Here is an 18,295-nt window from a genome sequence, read left to right as displayed (position 1 = left end):
TAGGGATAGTAATCTTTTGTTTTGATATAAATGACCTTTTCCCTCTTATTTGTTGTTATGTCTTTTTTTACTTAAAGCATTTTTTGTCTTGGTGTTTTTTATTGAAATTTTTATTTAATAAATAAGCCTAGAAATGAGGAACCATTGATGAGGAACCAGAATATTTGTTGTGATCATGCTATCCTTGGTGTTCATCTCATTCTACTCAATCCTTTTTTATGAATTCTAACTTTTCGATAGCCCATGCTTCCTATATTATGAAGTCTAGACCTTCCTATGGTAATAATAAAAGCAGGTCTGCATATGTGTGGGTTCTATCATTCTCATATATAGAGTTTACTAGATAAGTATTTAACAATTAAATACTCTTTATAGAAAGTACATCAAGTACTACTTAGAGTTGTTGTTCAGTTGCCCAGTTGTGTTTCTTTGCAACCACATGGACTGCAGCACACAGAGAAGACCAGGCCTCTTTGTCCCTCACCATCTCCTGAAGTTCTTGTCCATTGCATTGGTGATGCCATCCAGCCATTCCATCCTCTGATACCCTCTTCTCCTTCTGCCCTTAATCTTTCCCAGCATCAGGGATTTGTCCAATATGTCGGCTCTTCTCATCAGATGACCAAAATACTGGAGCTTCAGCTTTAGCATCAGTCCTTCCAATGAGTATTCAGGGTTGATTTCCCTTAAGACTGACTTGTTTGATTTCCTTGCTCTCTAAGGGACTTTCAGGAGGCTCCTCCAGCACCACAGTTCGAAAGCATCGATTCTTTGGCATTCTGCCTTCATTACAGTCCAGCTCTCACAACTGTACATGACCACTGGGAAGACTATAGCCTTGACTGTGTGGACCTTTGTTGGCAGAGTAATGACTCTGCTTTTCAACACATGGTCTGGGTTTGTCATTGCTTTCCTGCCAGGAAGAAGTCGTCTTCTGATTTCATGGCTGCAGTCACCATCAGCCGTGATTTTAGAGCCCAAGAAAAGGAAATCTTTCACTATTTCTACTTTTTCCCCTTCTATTTGCCACACAGTAATGGGTGGTTTTTCCAGTGGTCATGTATGGATGTGAGAGTTGGACTGTGAAGAAAGCTGAGCGCCAAAGAATTGATGCTTTTGAACTGTGGTGGTGGAGAAGACTCTTGAGAGTCCCTTGGACTGCAAGGAGATCCAACCAGTCCATTCTAAAGGAGATCAGCCCTGGGTGTTCTTTGGAAGGAATGATGCTAAAGCTGAAACTCCAGTACTTTGGCCACTTCATGTGAAGAGTTGACTCATTGGAAAAGACTCTGATGCTGGGAGGGATTGGGGGCAGGAGGAGAAGGGGACGACAGAGGATGAGATGGTTGGATGGCATCACCAACTCGATGGACGTGAGTTTGAGTGAACTCTGGGAGTTGGTGATGGACAGGGAGGCCTGGCGTGTTGGCAATTCATGGGGTCGCAAAGAGTCGGACACGACTGAGTGACTGAACTGAACTGAACTGAATGGGGCTGGATGCCATGATCTTAGTTTTTTTAATATTTAGTTTTAAGCCAGCTATTTCACTCTCCTCCTTCACCCTCATCAAGAGGCTCTTTAGTTCCTCTTCGCTTTCTGCCATTAGAGCGGTATCATCTGCATATATGAGGTTGTTGATGTTTCTCCCATCTGTCTTTATTCCAGCTTGATTCCGTTTGATTCCAGCAAATGTTGGCAATATGATCTCTGGTTCCTCTTCCTTTTCTAAAGCCAGCTTGGACATCTGAAAGTTCTTGGTTCACATAATGCTATTTACTATTTAGAGAAGAAATAGTAAATACAGTGTTTTTCTTTGGCAACCTATATAGAGCTCAGGCTTCCTACATGCTTACTGTGCTTAAGATTTTATCTTAGTTAAGTGCTTGAAAGCTACAAGTGATTCTGGGTTAATACATTTAGCCTTGCTCCCTAGCAGTGCTCCTCAGCTTAACATGAAATAAGCTACTGAAAGTTTCTGAGGACATTGAAGACATCTTGTCTTCTCCTTCCATTCCCTCTAAGATTTTCTAATCTGGGAACATTGTTCCAGTTGGGCTTGGAAGTAGCAGAGTAATTCCTCTTTTGACGTGAGATTTCTGATTGGTGAATTACAGTTTTTTTCCATGTGTTTTTAGCAAGTTGTGTTAGGAATTATTTGAAGGAATGTTCTTCTCTCTTTGCTCCTTAATGTCATAGCTGCATTGACAACACACCTCCCCACCCCTAAATGAAGTTTAGTCACTGGAAATCCTGAATGGGCTAATACATTGAGTGACAAGGAAATATCCAAATGAAACATGCAAAAGTTACCACATGTATTGGTTTGGAGTTTGAAACAGAGAAAGATTAGGACTTTATATCACTACAGATCACAGAATCAGAGAATTTAAGATTCAGGGGTCCCTAGAAAATCATTTAGCCCATCCTCATGGTATAGTTGTTTTCTCTGAAGCTCAGAGAGATTGTCTAATTTGCCCAAAAGTATTAAGATTTTGGGGGTCAACTGCAGGGAGCTTATGGTTAAAGCTGTAAGAGAAGATTCTCTGAGGGAGAGTAGATGTACCTTCAGTCAGTCAGTTAGGAATATGCAGGAGGTAGATTGCCATTAAAGGACATCATTGAATGGTTGGATGGCTGACAGAACACCGGACAAATGGGATCACCAAGACCGAGAGGAAAGAATTGCAGTTAGTGGGTGGTCAGCAGAGTCTTCTTACTTAGAAGTCAGGAATGAAGAAAGGATACTGAGAGTCTCTTGGACTACAAGATCAAACCAGTCAATCCTAAAGGAAATCAGTCCTGAATATTCATTGGAAGGACTGATGCTAAATCTGAAAAAGCTCCAATACTTTGGCCACCTAGTGGGAAGAACTGACTCATTGGAAAAGACCCTGATGGTGGGAAAGATTGAGGGCAGGAGGAGAAGAGGGGCAACAGAGGATGAGATGGTTGGATGGCATCACTGACTCAATGGACATGAGTTTGAGCAGGCTCCAGGAATTGGTGATGGACAGGGAAACCTGGAGTGCTGTAGTGCATGGGGTTGCAAAGAGTTGGACATGACTGAGCTACTGAACTGAGTAGGAGAGCTTGATAAATTTCTAAGAGTACAGTTTCTGCAGAAGGGAGGCAGAATTATGTTGAGTGCTGCGGAGTTTCAGAGAAGTACTGGAGTGGCACCCCACTCCAGTACTCTTGCCTGGAAAGTCCCATGGGCAGAGGAGCCTGGTGGGCTGCACTCCATGGGGTTACTAAGAGTCAGACATGACTGAGCGACTTCACTTTCACTTTTCACTTACATGCACTGGAGAAGGAAATGGCAACTCACTCCAGTGTTCTTGTCTGGAGAATCCCAGGGACAGGGGAGCTGGTGGGCTGCCGTCTTTGTGGTCGCACAGAGTCGGACACGACTGAAACGACTTAGAAGCAGCAGCAGCAGCAGCAGCTGAGGAGTTGAAGACAAGTTAAGTTTGTTGGGTTGTAGGAGATAGCAGAGTAAGATAGCAGATAGTGAGAACAGCAGGAACAATGGTAATGTTTCTTGGGAAGGCTGTCTTTTTAGCTTTGAGGAGAAAGAATTAATGTATAGAGTAGGGGGAGAAATTAAGAACGCCAGGGAGGTAAAAAGAAGTGTAAAGGAAGCAGCAGGATCGGTTAATATTAATGGTTCCCTCTTCCAATAAATAACATACACGGTGCAATTTACTATAAATCAGGTACTGTTCCAGGAGTCTTTGCATGTAATAACTCATTTAATTCTCAAAACCCTATGGTATTGTTACTATTATTATCTATATTTTATAAAAGAGGAAACTGAGGCACTGAAAAATTAATTTGCCTGAAGTCCCATAGCCAATTGGTGGCACAACTGAGATTCAACCCACTCTGGCTCCGTGAGTCTCTGCTATGAATCACCAAACTACTGCCACTCTTCCAGTTGCAAATATTGTTCAAAAATGTATTGAGTTTCATTACTGAAGTAAATCTGAACTTGAAAATTGTTGCATCTAAAAATATTACGTATTTTGTATGTATTTAATTATTATAAAAATCTCTCTTGAATATTAATTCATAATAATTTAATTGTTCTTTCCTTCAGGTTGTGCACTGTGCGTGACTCTTCCAATGAGTTTGTTAAATTTTTTCAGGTAAGTATTTTATTTTTTAATTGGACAAGAAATATGAAAATCTTTAGAAATTGTTATTTAGGTGAATTTTAGGATCTTTCTTTTGAAATCTGGGCATTTTGAAAAGGTTATGAAGCTGTATTTTGAATCTAGAATGAGATTGGGATCATCTGCCTGTAGTGGCTTGTGTAGTCAATTCAACTACACAACTAGCTCAGAACTAGTGTTTTGGTAACAGTTTTAGGCTCATCAGTCTAATTTGTCATTTTTTGGGGTGAGTGAATTGGAAGAGAGTATGGTCCTATTGGAATATTCATAGGTTTACATTCTTTTTATGAATTGATTATAAGTTTTAATAAATTGATTATAGGTAAGTTTAGTTAGCATGATCATAAAATGATATTTCTGAACTTGTATAGTTGAAGACCAAACCCTGGAGCTATGCTGACTCTTCTTAAAGAGCACCATATCAAACTTCCTGAAGAGTGGGGCGTGCCTGAGGAGTCGGGTGGGGGTTGGGAGGGGACTTGCCCTGGTGGAGTTCCATCTCTCTGATTTATGCACATTTCCACTTGGGCTCAGCACACTCAGTTTCCTTCTGTGACCTGAATGTATTTTGTTCTTTCTTTCTTCAGTACTTTTGCTCCCACTCTTTCCTCCACTCCCTGTTTCCTCTGCTTGGAACATTTTCTTATACTTTCCACTTCATTTTTCAGTGCTCAGATTTGTCTTGCATGATCCTGTCTCTCTGAATCTTCCCTTTTTATGACCACTGGCAGTCATTCATAGAAGTCATAAAATGTAACGCTCTAAAAGCCTAAGAGATAATTTGAGATAATTCTTCTAAAGTTGAGGTCCTGATTGGGCAGTGTTTTGCCCAAGGTTATGTAATTATTGGCTGAGCTGGGATGAGGACTGAGGGCTCAGTTCAGATGAGCAGACATGTATGAGCGTGCTACCACCTGTGTGCCCAGAGCCATCAAGACATGCAGTGGCCCCTCTTGGTTCAGAGTCTTTCACTGTTAAGTTGTGTATCATAGCAGCCCTGTGAGGTACTCTTGTAGTATGGTTTTGTGTTCGTTTTAGTTTTTCCTATTAGAATGTAATCTCATAGGATCCAGACCAGATAATAAAACTTTTCTAGGTGGATAAATGAGACTAGGGAATCAGAAGACTTCCATTCTAGTCCTGGCCCTGCCACTTGGTACCAAATTATGTAAATTTAAATTCTCACATCCTCACTTAATCTGCCTCTAAAATGGGATTGAGTGAAAGTTGCTCAGTCGTGTCTGACTCTTTGCAACCCCATGGACTATACAGTCCACCGAATTCTCCAGACCAGAATACTGAAGTAGATAGCCTTTCCCTTCTCCAGGGAAATCTTCCTAACCCAGAGGTCTCCCACATTGCAGGCAGATTCTTTACCAGCTAGCCACAAGGGAAGCCCAAGAGTACTGGAGTGGGTAGCCTATCGCTTTTCCGGTGGATCTGCCTGACCCAGTAATCGAACTGGGGTCTCCTGCATTGCCGGTGGGTTATTTCCCAACTGAGCTATGAGGGAAGCCCTAAAATGGATTAACCTGTCTCTAAAATGGGATTAACTTGGTGGCTTAGATGGTAAAGACTCCGCCCACAATACAGGAGACCCTGGTTCAGTCCCTGGGTCGGGAAGATCCTCTGGAGAAGGAAATGGCAACCCACTCCAGTATTCTTGTCTGGAGAATTCCATGGACAGAGGAGCCTGGAAGGCTATATAGTCCATGGGGTTGCAAGAGTCAGAAACGACTGAACAACTAACACTTTCACTTATGTAAATTTAACTTCTTACATCCTCACTTAACCTGCCTCTAAAATGGGATTAATAATGTTGGTTCTACCTATCCTGTGAGGTTACTGTGAATAAATATAAGAGAGTAAGTGTGTAAGTACTTTGAAAACTATAAAGATACAAGTATAGTATTGAGTTTTATATGTAATAATGTTCTTGTATTACTTGATTTTTTTTTCCAGAAGCTATAAAAATAACACGTTGAAACACAATTCAGTCTATGAAGCTGTGGTTCCCTTCTTTTCTCCATGTTTGCTATTCATTTTGTCTACAGCGTGGATCCTCCTGTCACCTTCAGATATTTTAGAGTTACACCCTAGAGTGTTCTACTTAATGGTTGGAACAGCCTTTGCCAACAGCACAGTAAGATTTTTCTTTTAAAAATCATAACACATAAAAAGAAATATTAGACAGAATTTGATAGTTTGAGAAATCTTATATAGTATTAGAATAAGCAGAGTTTAAAGATCTTATAGTCAGAAATTTGAAAGGATAATTACTAACATGCAGAACATGTTAGTATACAGAACATGCAGAAAGTTATTTTATTTGTTTAAAACCAATAGGATTTGGAAACCGCGGTAGTATTTTGGAACCATGGCATCATTTAAATTTTTTGATTTGGTTGCCTGCTGAAGAATTAATGGAATAATTCCTTTCAGACTCTAAATATTATTAATAGTGTGGTTGAAATGGCAGAGATCTAATGATTAATTTAGGGAGCTTGGAAGGGGGTTTTGACAGAGAAAAAAACACACGTATACCCCACATATTTTTTAATCAACTGGTTTTTAAATTAAGAAAATAGAATAAAAACTTTGCAATAAATACTGCATATGTTAAAAAAAAAAAATCCCTTTCTCTGCTATAGCCCAGCAAGAGTGCAGACAGGGAGGGATGATCAGGAGGGGTTGAGAAAAGACCCTGGTAGTCCTAACTGCCAGGAAGCCTGTGCTCTAGCTCAGGCTAGGTCCTTAATAAGGTTTTATTTTTTAACTTAGCCCCCAAGTTTATGTTTCTATGTCTGTACTGTGTGTTTACTATCTCAGGTCACACTGATTTCATCTAAAGATCTAAAAACATAAACATATTGTACAAAAAGTATCTCTGAAGGAATAAAACTATATTTGAGTAAGGTGTTGAAGTAGAGAGAGCCAAAGAGGTTTTGAGGTGTTTTCTGTGATAGTATGACTAAATTGGAGGTAGCATCTCCTCATCACTAGAAGAAATTGAGTTGTGTGGTGCTGGGGAGGCTGCTCTGAAAAAATTATTTTCATATATATCATAGAATCTTAAAATTGGGAGCACTTTATTTTATCCAAATTGTTAATCGAGTAGGAGAATGCCTTCTATGGCATCCTTACTGAATTATCTTCCAGTCTGAGGGTCTGCAGGTTTGGAGGCTGGGGTAGCTAGCTGTCCAGTTGAACTCCTGAGCGTTTGAAAATTATGGAACTTGACAATAATGTAATGTTTTAATACATATCTTGGCTCAACTATTTGAATGCTTTTTAAGTGTTGGAGTGACTAGAGCTTTAATTAAATTATTATTCTTTCTTTTAAATAACTTCCAGTGTCAGCTGATTGTTTGTCAAATGAGCAGTACCCGGTGCCCGACTTTGAACTGGTTGCTGCTTCCTCTTTTTGTGATTGTCATGGTGGTGAATGTAGGAGTAACCCCTTACATTGAGAGCATTCTCCTGTTTACGCTAACGGCTGCTTTCACTTTGGCCCACGTCCATTATGGAGTACGAGTGGTGAGTAAGCTAGGGCAGGATTGGTTCATTTGGTTCTTAAATAGTGGAATGCAGGTGAGAGAAAATTTCAGAAGCTTGCTTATTAGAGTAACTGGAAGAATTTTGGGATATTCTCTAAATTTTGGATAATATCCAGGTGTATGATTCCAGATATTGTTGTAGTGTTTTAAACTACAAATAATTTAAAAGCTGGGTAATTATTGTGAGGGATTAGTTCTTGTTTCTAAATGAGAAGAATTGTAAACCATTTCCTTAGTAATAGAATTATAAGATCTTCTGTGCTTTTATTTATTTATTTTTTGGCACTTTTAATTATATTGGACAAAGTAATCCCATTTGTTGATTATCTATTTCTAAACTCGCTTCTTTAGCTTTAGGCGCATTTTCATGAGAGGAAATATAGAAGAAAGTAGATTTAAGAAATCTTCTGCAAACCTTAATATTCTCTTCTAAAATAAACTGCTTTCAGGACAAATGGGCCAAGATCCATATAATACAATGAAAGTCAGAACCATGCAGTTTGTTTCTTCTTTCCTTACACTTTAGCATTCTTTTGTAATTATTTTACATATCTTAGCATGGTCTTGTATTTATGATTTTTAATTGCTGTACAGTGTTCCGTCAAGGAAATTACTTAATGTCAGTTTGCTTAACCATGACCCAGTTATTTTAATCATTTAGATTCTTTGCAGATTTTCACTATTACAAATAAAGTTGGAGTGAACAACCTGTAATAATGTTTTTTCCTTCATTTGCTTTGTTTTTTGAGGATAATTTCATAGCAGTTAGGTCATGTGGAGGATATTCATATTTTTATGGCTTTAAAAATACTTCTATTGGATATGTTTGTTTTGAAAAGAACCTTGCTGTGGATCAATTTGAGAAACAAAATGCCTTTATTTCTATATATGTTTTAAACAGGACACCTGTCATGTTTGATAATTTTTTATACCTGGTGTATATTTCTTCCCTTAGTGTTTCTCCCCAAAGTAGCCTATATTTGTTGAAACAAAGTAGATAAAAAAAAAACCATGATAAGTCTATGAATTGTGACACAAAGACATAGTCATTTAGGATTTTGCTCATGCAGATTTAGTGTTACATGCTTTATATCAACATTTTTAGGCTTTTATTCTGTTATTAATCAGTCATGTGCATGAAGTAGAATACAGTTGCCAGTGTCTTTCATAATTGTTTTATCTATGATCCTTCAGAAGTATATCTTCAGAAAACACACACTCCATATACACACGCCAAACCAAACCAAAACATGTTTATCTTTAAATTACAAAGGCAGTACATTTTTGTTGTTAAAAATCTGGAAAATAAGTAAAATCACACGCTAACTGAAAAAAATTCCAGGAACATCTTTTTTTTTTTGACTGTCTTTCTACTCTCTTAACACTTCTACAACTTTTGACCAGAAGGTAAAACTTGATGAACCACACAAAAACATTCATTACTTCTATTGAAATGTAAATATTAAAAATAAAAATGAAACTAAGAAGTATTAAGTAAACAATACTTGCTAGCTGGCACATTACCTTGCTCTTGCGTACCCTCTAGTAGGGATACCCTAACTAACATGGCTTAAACCATCAAAAATTTACACATCTGACTACCTAGAAGCATTGTAAGAAGGTAAACATTGACTCTAACCATATATGTAAATATTTGATCTGCTAGATAGTATAAATCAACCAACCCTATAGTTTTGCAGTAGATTTGAATGTAAGGCTCTGTGGTCTGGGAGGCTCTGTAAAGACTAGATTTTGAAGTTGGACAGACCCAGGTGTAAGTCCTAACTCTCCCAGGATAGTTCTAGTACTCATTTAGCCAGCTAGTTCTACTGCTGTCCTAGTCTAGGGAGACCTCTTCATTTCTAATAATTTTTGCCGTGCCAGTAAATTGTTTCCAGAGGATGAATTCTGTATGCACTTTAAAGAAATTATGTATGTATTTGTCATTGCCTCATGTTCTGGTTTTCTATAGGTAAAGCAGCTGAGCAACCATTTTCACATTTACCCCTTCTCATTGAGAAAACCAAACTCGGATTGACTAGGAGTAGAAGAAAAGAATATTGGCCTGTAATCTACAGAAAGAAGTACTGTAAATAAGATGCTTGTAAATATTCATCCATCACCGTTGAACTAAACTGATCTGCTTAACAGACATGGGAACTCAGTGTGTGTGTGGTACTTGGACAGCAGGAATGATACATATCTGAACTTGTGGAATATTGGACCTATTAACTCCCAGCTTACTTTTTTATAAAACCATGTGTTGTTTTGGTTAAACGTAATAGCCCAGCAAAATGTTCCTTGTAGTTTAGGAGTCCATAATGTTTTGGTTCATAGAGAGTTAAAGATGCTTGGATTTTATTTTTCAAACCCTCATATTTGTTTAGGAACACTGATAACATTCAGAGGACCCAATGTGTTTTCATATTTGGTACTTAGTAGTAAGTCTTTAGCTGTGGAAACTATCAGTACCCCAAATCTAATATAGGGAAAAGATAAGAGCAAGTCACTTTCAGCAAGAATGCCAAATGATTAGAGAACAATATACAGTTGCCAAATACTGGTTTCACTTTCCCATGGAAATGCCTTTTGTCCTCATGTGCTAAGAGAGCTTATATATATACATATATATAAATTCTCTAGTATTCTGGCTCTCTTTGTTATGGAACAGATCTTGATAAGTGGTTTGATTTTCTTTTAAAGAAAAATATTTTATTGAGACTTAAGAGAGAATGGATTGTAATTATGGCTCACTCATTGGCATGGTTCAGTGTTTAAACGTGGCATTTTTTCCCCTCAGCTACAAGTTGCTGAGATTTGGTGCCTGTGAACTATGATCATATGAATGCATGTGATAGCCCCATTCTTAGAATAATTACTTGTGAGGAACATAGATTAACTTCCTTATAAGAAAAGTTTCTTAGGAGTTAGGAATCTCATGAACCTCACTGTGAAATTACTACTGTGAACGTTGCTCTGAAACTAGATTTCTGTGGAGGAAATAGTGCTGTTTTTTAATTTCATACAAGATAAAGACATAGAGAGAACTTCTCTCTTCCCCAACTCGTTCACTTCTCCACCTGAAGAAAAATTTTGATATATATGCCTTACTGAGTATTTACACCCTTTAATATGACTTGGAATAATTTTTGAGGTTTACTGACAAACTTAAAAATCTCTTTTGACTTTCATATGATTGTTTTATGATCACAGCTTTTCATGAATGTGGATATTCTATTTCTTTCTGATTTTGTCTCCTTAATTTGGTGGTGGTGAAATTTACCGGCTGATTTTCTTTTATTTTCCACTGAATGAAGTTTGTGCTTGAATGAAGAGTGTATCTTAAACCCTTTTTTTTGGACGGATTGCACTTGGATAAAATAGGCACCACTGTGTTGATAATGTAATTAAAACCATAATCATTATTTATCTATAATGTGCCCATCATTAAATTTAATTATAGTGTATTCTTTTGTTAGATTTTAATCTGCCACTTTGTAAAAATAACCATGTAATTATTATTTCAGTTTTTAAATTTGTGAACTGTAATCACTGTCATCAAGTTATTAGAAATGAAGCATCACGGAGCTGACTGTACTCAATTTTTAAAAAATTGTAAAGGTTGAGGTATATTCCGTGACTTTCTCTAAGACAAAAATGAACACCGAAAATAGTTGGGAAATTAACACAGGAGAATATGGATAGTGATTCCATGTTTATTTAAATTGCCATCATGGAGGTCAGAGAATGAACTAATTAAGTAAAAGTAACTCTTTTATTTTTTGTATACCTTGTTCTGTGTCATCTGTAAAATCGAACTGGATAAAGTGTTAATTTGGGCCGGGAACAAAGCTTTGCTTTAAGATTTTAAGCTAATCATTTTATTGTTTTGTTGACTTTGTATACAAAAATGAGATTCATCTGTATTATGTAAGAGCTGAAAAATATTTATAAAATGGCAAATTTGGACCACAGGCTTTTGTCACTTTGTACAGTATAGTAAAAAAAAAAAGAAAAATACCCTTTATTTCTGGCATAGGGTCATGTCCTGTAATTTTGGGTCTCTTTTACCTCAAAGTGTGTTTCTGCTCTTTTTCTGTTGCAGTCAGGTTTATTTGAAAATTGTTTTGTGCCTATACTTGATAACGTATTTCCCCGTGGTAGTTAAGAATTATGCTGTAGTCAGTTTCATTGGCATCATGAGATGAAAGAAAGATGGATGTTAGGAAGATAAAAGATGAAAAGTGAGTAACTGTTTCAGAATACGTGGACTTGCGACTCTTTAGTGTACTGTTGACTCCTTTTTTTGGTTTAGTCTGCTGTCTTGAAGTGTATTGTGAAAGCCCCTATTTGTCATGTATGGTTTAGCAACTGAAGCAGGACTTGGTTACAAAGAGCTCTGTGAACTGACATAATCGCCAGTGATCATAACATTCCCAAAGTATAAAAGGTATTTCAGGCTTATGCATGATATTTTGGGGTGCGTTCACACCCCAGCCTTTCTCCTAGCATATGCTGAGCTGCCTTTTGGGGAGCAAGTGGCATAATTGGTCATGCATGCGTGTTTTCTGTCCATTTCAGAACAGAGTGCCTTAGCCAGGCCAGAGGTTTGCTTTGTGTTTCTTCTGACCAAAGTTACCTAGACCTGTAGGAAGTTTCTTTTCAGGTTATGGTATGAAAAATGTCCTTTCATGCTTGTCAGAAAATCCCCCTATGTTTGAGGAGGGGCATAGGATAGAAAAATCTAAAAAATATCTGAGTATATTCATGTTGCCTTTTATGATCCTTTAATAACATTCATGGTCTTAGTGTAATCTACATACAGGTTAAAATTGCCACAATTTAACCAACATTCCTCCCTTAATGTGTAACAGATGTAATTCATGGGTTTTGGTCTTAAGGCTAATAGAGTGAATAACTTCCAAATCAAGAAGTAAAATAGTCTTCCCTGGCATTTTAATAATGTCGTGGTTAAATTTTAAAAAGAAGATTTGATGCTGATTATGGCCTAGAATGTTACAGTACTATTACCAACATGTTATCTATTTTAATATAGAGCTCTTGGGAAGAGGAGTGCATGTCTAGGGTTGCCACAGTTCTGAATAGTTTCTGAAAGAATACTGATCATGACCTGGAGCCTGGGCATTGGGGGAACATGCAGAGGAGAAAGCAAGCATAGGTGGTGTCCACTTGAAGGGGAAGAAGAGATCACTTCAGTGCCCAGTGATGCTACTGCAGTGCACAGTTCAAAACTCACAATTTAAGTCGTCCTTCCTCCATTAATTTCAAGTTCAAATGTGAATTTGAAAGTTTCCTAAGTGTTCAGTTTTCAAAGAGTTAATTCATGTTGTAGTCAGTCCAAAGGCATTTGGAACACATCTTGCTTTCCCTGATAGCTCAATTGGTAAAGAATCTGCCTACAATGCAGGAGACACCGGTTCGATCCCTGGGTTGGGAAGATCCCCTGGAGAAGGGAAAGGCTACCCACTCCAATATTCTGGCCTGAAGAATTCCATGGACATAGTCCATGGGGTTACGAAGTTGGACACAACTGAGCCTTTTTCACTTTCACTTTTCACCTTACTTTCCAAAGCAGGCTTTGATTCTGTAATCTGTGGAGAATGAAAAAGTAATCTGAAAGTGTTTGAATCAGAGACTACTTCTCCCCTTAATATTTTAACAGGAAACCTGTTTGCAACTCTTCCTCTTCCTTCTTCCCCTGGGTTTCCCTTTAACCAGCCACCACCTGGGACAGAGACTCCACTTGCTTTGTCGCCCCCTGTACCCTGCCACATTCAGATTTCCTTGATGGCCTTAGATCTCTCACCTAGGCAAGGAGTGGGAATGTGCCAGAGATAACAAAGTAAATCTGAAGGACTAGATCTTTTGACTTTGGGTCCGCCAGTAAGTCAAAAACAGATACAGAAATCTTTGATGGTGCTGATTCCTGTGTTTAGAGTGGCCTTTATGTTGACTTCAGTTCTGGACTTGCTGGAGCACGCTATAGGAAATTTGTGAAATCAGATTGAAATTTTCTTTGCCCCATGCGGTGTGCTTGTAAGGCCACATGTCCATTCTTGAACACCCTGTGGGTGGATAGTCTTCATTGAGCTGCCAGCACTAGAAACTTCCAGGGAGATTTTTTAGCATGCTGCATTTGAAGCACTGTGACATGTACCCTTTAAGTGACAGTTTTAACAGTAAAATGGTGTTAAATTAATCACTGTGAAACTTGAAAGTATCATGTCCTGTACATTTTAGGAAGCTTGAGTAATTTTCAGATTTTCCTTTATTGTGTAACCCATGTGATTTGTGTATTTTACTTTCCATGTTTGACAGTGGTACAGATACCTGACATGTTGGCAGACAGTTGCTTTAGGATATATGGTAAATCATGGTTGTCTAGCTTTTCCAGAGAAAGTGGCAGTGTGTTTACTTTTTCCTTTGTGTGGAGCCATGGGAATTGGACTTATTGGCTAATTCATTTCCATTGTTTCTGTGGTGCACAATAAACAACCTTTTAAAACTGCATGCTAGTAATGCTTTCCTTTTTAATAAATATGCGAGAGACAGTAAACTAGCCGATTGTTTTTAAGCAGATACTTGCTCTTTTTTCAGACATATCTTAAATGAACTAATATTTCGGGTAGCATAAGAAGTTTTGGCATTTGCGGCCTTTTTCACAGGTGGCCTGAGTGAGTGGGTTATATTGCATTTGGAGAGAAAGACCAGATTCCCAAAATTGCAAAATGGCACATGGACTGATTTTAGAATATTTTAACAAGGGCTTGTCTTAGGGAGAGTCCGTTTGGACACAGAAGTATTGTCTGGTCTCCTACAGGCCATTCACATTGTCTGTCTTTTCATAGAATGATTCTTAGAAAACCAGATTCAATCAGGGTAGTGTTATTTTGAAAGCATATGAATTGGTTCATCATCATGGAGTACCTAATGCTACGTTGTAACCAGAGACACTTTTGGAGACCCACAGAGTGGCTAAATGCTGTGGATGCCTTGTGACTCTTAGGCTAAAGTCTTTTCTTAAGCAGTTTCTATGGATAACAGAATTGGAATTGATTTTGGTGAATTGATTTTGGTTTTTATTGAAACATACACGGAGTAAGTTCTTGACTAGAACCATGTTCAGTACTTCATGTTACTAATCAGATTATAGGAGGGGCCCGTTTTAATTTTATGAGGTCCATGAATGCTGCATTATGAATCTGTTTGAATTACTGGTATCATTCTGTATCAGACTTAGTTTAGTAAGTACTAATTAAGACTGCCCACAGTATGAACATTTTTGGGTGGGTTATTTTGTTTAAATAACTTATCCCATTAGAGCAGCTATTCAGGAGACAAAGACCCAGCTACAGGTAATCGTTTGCTTTTTCTGGAATGTTCCAAGAAAGCAGAATTCAGTATTAAACTCTAAATTTCAGAGTTTGTTTTTTTTAAAGTAGTATTTCCTCTGGGTAAAGTGGAAGGCAGTGAACACTTGCTGAGGTGTAAACTCCTTTTGACCTGCATTCTCCCTTTCCCCTCCCATCTAAAAGAATAGATTAAATTTGTAGCCAATGGTAGGAAAAGAAATTGACGCTTTTCGGAGTAAGGTTTCATGTCCTGTGACTAAGAATAGGTGGCGGGAATCACGGCCAAATCAATTATTGATTTGTATAGCCTGGTCCTATTGCAGTTTGCTTTCTGTAGTATTCTGAAACAGAAGGATGATTTCCATCCCCTCAGGTACCTAGAAACAATACCACTTAAGTAACTGGAATGTGTCTGCTACAAATGGAATATGTGAGAGAAGTTGAAAGGAACATAAAGTTATTTTCCCTTTCAAGTAGTTTAATTGAACATGTTTATAATTTGTCTACTTAGGACTTGCCCTTGTTTGTAGCAGATAACATAGCATTTATTTTATCTGGTTATGTGTGGTGTGTGGATGCCTACATATTTTAATATGTATACATATATTCTTTGTACATATATATGTATAATGTATTCGTATGTATGTGCAGTCTACTTTTGATTATCAGCAAGATGATAAGCCCTCACCAGACTGACTGTTTCTTCATGTTGACTTAATCTGCATGTACCCTGTAACTCTGAGAAGACTGTTCCTTATCTGCATCTCCAGTCTTTCCTTCTTGCCTTTCATCTTAGTCCCCAAGAAAGGCCTTGACATATGTCACTTTCCGCTTCCCTTTCACCGGGGATTGTGTGAGTCAGAAATCTTGTGAGAAGATGGTTGCTTCCACCAGAGTTGAGGCTTCCAGGGTTTGAATGATGGTGGGGCCCATTCCTGGCCAGAAGGCAGTGCTTGGAGCAGTTGTGCTCTTGGGCTTGATGGGGGAAAACTCTAGCTTTTGTGGGAAATGGGATGTCACAACTTGCTTAAATTCCTTAGCTGGAATGTTGTGAGGTCTTAGGTAATTTGATGTGCAAACAGGGTACAGATGTGCATTTCACCATTCGTTTTGTGTCATCGGTATTCCTGGTCCCCATTGCTCGCCCACATAATCAAGACCTGTGTTTCTTGCCACTGGATTCTGGAAGCCTTGCGCTCTCAACTGAATTTATGTTTTATTTCTGCTGCTGTGAAACCCAAAAATAATGCAGTAGGTTTTAATTTAAAATTGTTTTAACTCTATTATGGATAAATATTTATTGTAATAAAAGTAAAGAGTAAATGGTTTTTAAATCCTTTTAATTATTTTCACATTGTTGTCTTTGTTTTTCCTTGGTAGTGCAAAAGGGGAGGGGAGTTCTGGGGAAGAAAAAGTGTCCAGTCACTTGTCTCAGAGAATCACTGGTTAATTTTGAGCAGAATTTTAAAAGGTTTTGTTTTGTTTGATCAGCCTGCTTGCTCCTGGGTGTTCTATAATCCTGTGACTTGTTTCAGAGAGCAAAGTACTAAGAAGGTGGCAGGAACAGCTTTTCATAATATACTGCTATGATCCTCCCAGAACTGGATACTAGGCAGTATTTATTGTTCTCATAATAACTGAATCACACTTATATTAGCTTGTAAGGTGATTGTTTCATACTGAAAAACATCTTCACATAACCCTCCTACACTATTGGTGGGAATGTAAATTGGTACAGCCACTGTGGAGAACAGTGTGGAGGTTCCTTAAACTAAAAATAAAGCTACCATATGACCTTGCAATCCCACTCCTGGACATACATCAAGAGAAAAATACCATCTGAAAGGATCCATGCACCCCAATGTTCATTGCAGCAGTGTTTACAATAGCCAAGACATGAAAGCAACTTAAATGTCCCTCAACAGAGGAATGGATAAAGAAGATGTGTTACATACATACAATGGAATATTACTAAGCCATTAAAAAGAATGGAATAATGCCATTTGCAGCAACATAATGTGGACCTAGAGAATGTCATACTGAGTGAAGTAAGAAAGGGAGAGGGAAATATCATATGACACCCCTTTTATGTGGAATCTGAAAAGAAATTATACAAATGAACTTAAAATACAGAGGTTCACAGACTTAGAGAACAAGCTTATGGTTGCCTGGAGGAAGGGATAGTCAGGGAGTTTGGGAAGGTCATTTATACACTGCTACATTCAAAATGGATAACCAATAAGGACCTACTGTATAGCACAGGGAATTCTGCTCAATGTTACGTGGCAGCCTGGATGGGAAGGGAGTTTGGGGGAGAATGGATACATGTATATGTATGGCTGAGTCCCCCTGCTGTTTGCCTGAACTTTCACAACACAGTTAATCAGCTGTACCCCAATACAAAATAAAGTTTAAAAACAGAAACCATCTTCCCATATAAACAGTACTAATGTATGGTGTTAATTTTCCAGGCTAATTGCTCAAGAACTTAATAACCCACATTTAGTGCACCTAAACTTTCAGTTCAGTTCAGTCTCTCAGTCGTGTCCGACTCTTTGTGACCCCATGAATCACAGCATGCCAGGCCTCCCTGTCCATCACCAACTCCCGGAGTTCACTCAGACTCACATCCATTGAGTCAGTGATGCCATCCAGCCATCTCATCCTCTGTCGTCCCCTTCTCCTCCTGCCCCCAATCCCTCCCAGCATCAGAGTCTTTTCCAATGAGTCAACTCTTCGTATGAGGTGGCCAAAGTACTGGAGTTTCAGCTTTAGCATGAGTCCTTCCAAAGAAATCCCAGGGCTCATCTCCTTCAGAATGGACTGGTGGGATCTCCTTGCAGTCCAAGGGACTCTCAAGAGTCTTCTCCAACACCACAGTTCAAAAGCATCAAGTCTTCGGCACTCAGCCTTCTTCACAGTCCAACTCTCACATCCATACATGACCACAGGAAAAACCATAGCCTTGACTAGACGAAACTTTGTTGGCAAAGTAACATCTCTGCTTTTGAATATGCTATCTAGGTTGGTCATAACTTTCCTTCCAAGGACTAAGCGTCTTTTAATTTCATGGCTGCAGTCACCATCTGCAGTGATTTTGGAGCCCCAAAAAATAAAGTTTGCCACTGTTCCCACTGTTTCCCCATCTATTTCCCATGAAGTGATGGGACCGGATGCCATGATCTTCGT

General features: G+C 38.4%; 1 protein-coding gene across 1 annotated transcript in view; it reads left to right on the top strand.

Annotated features, from left to right (window-relative positions):
* SELENOI (selenoprotein I) overlaps nt 1-16,449 on the top strand; it is a 48,069-nt gene extending 31,620 nt beyond the window's left edge. The window contains exons 7-10 of the mRNA XM_006080850.4: nt 4,101-4,149; nt 6,139-6,319; nt 7,531-7,713; nt 9,706-16,449. Of these exons, the coding sequence (XP_006080912.2) occupies nt 4,101-4,149; nt 6,139-6,319; nt 7,531-7,713; nt 9,706-9,804 (512 nt within the window). The 3' untranslated portion in view covers nt 9,805-16,449. The remainder of the gene's footprint in view (nt 1-4,100; nt 4,150-6,138; nt 6,320-7,530; nt 7,714-9,705) is intronic.
* Nucleotides 16,450-18,295: the final 1,846 nt, after the last annotated feature.

This window comes from Bubalus bubalis, chromosome 12 (genome assembly GCF_019923935.1).
Source record: "Bubalus bubalis isolate 160015118507 breed Murrah chromosome 12, NDDB_SH_1, whole genome shotgun sequence".
Lineage (NCBI taxonomy): Eukaryota > Metazoa > Chordata > Mammalia > Artiodactyla > Bovidae > Bubalus > Bubalus bubalis.
Note: the sequence above shows the minus strand (reverse complement) of the source record. Positions and strands in the feature narration are given on the sequence as shown.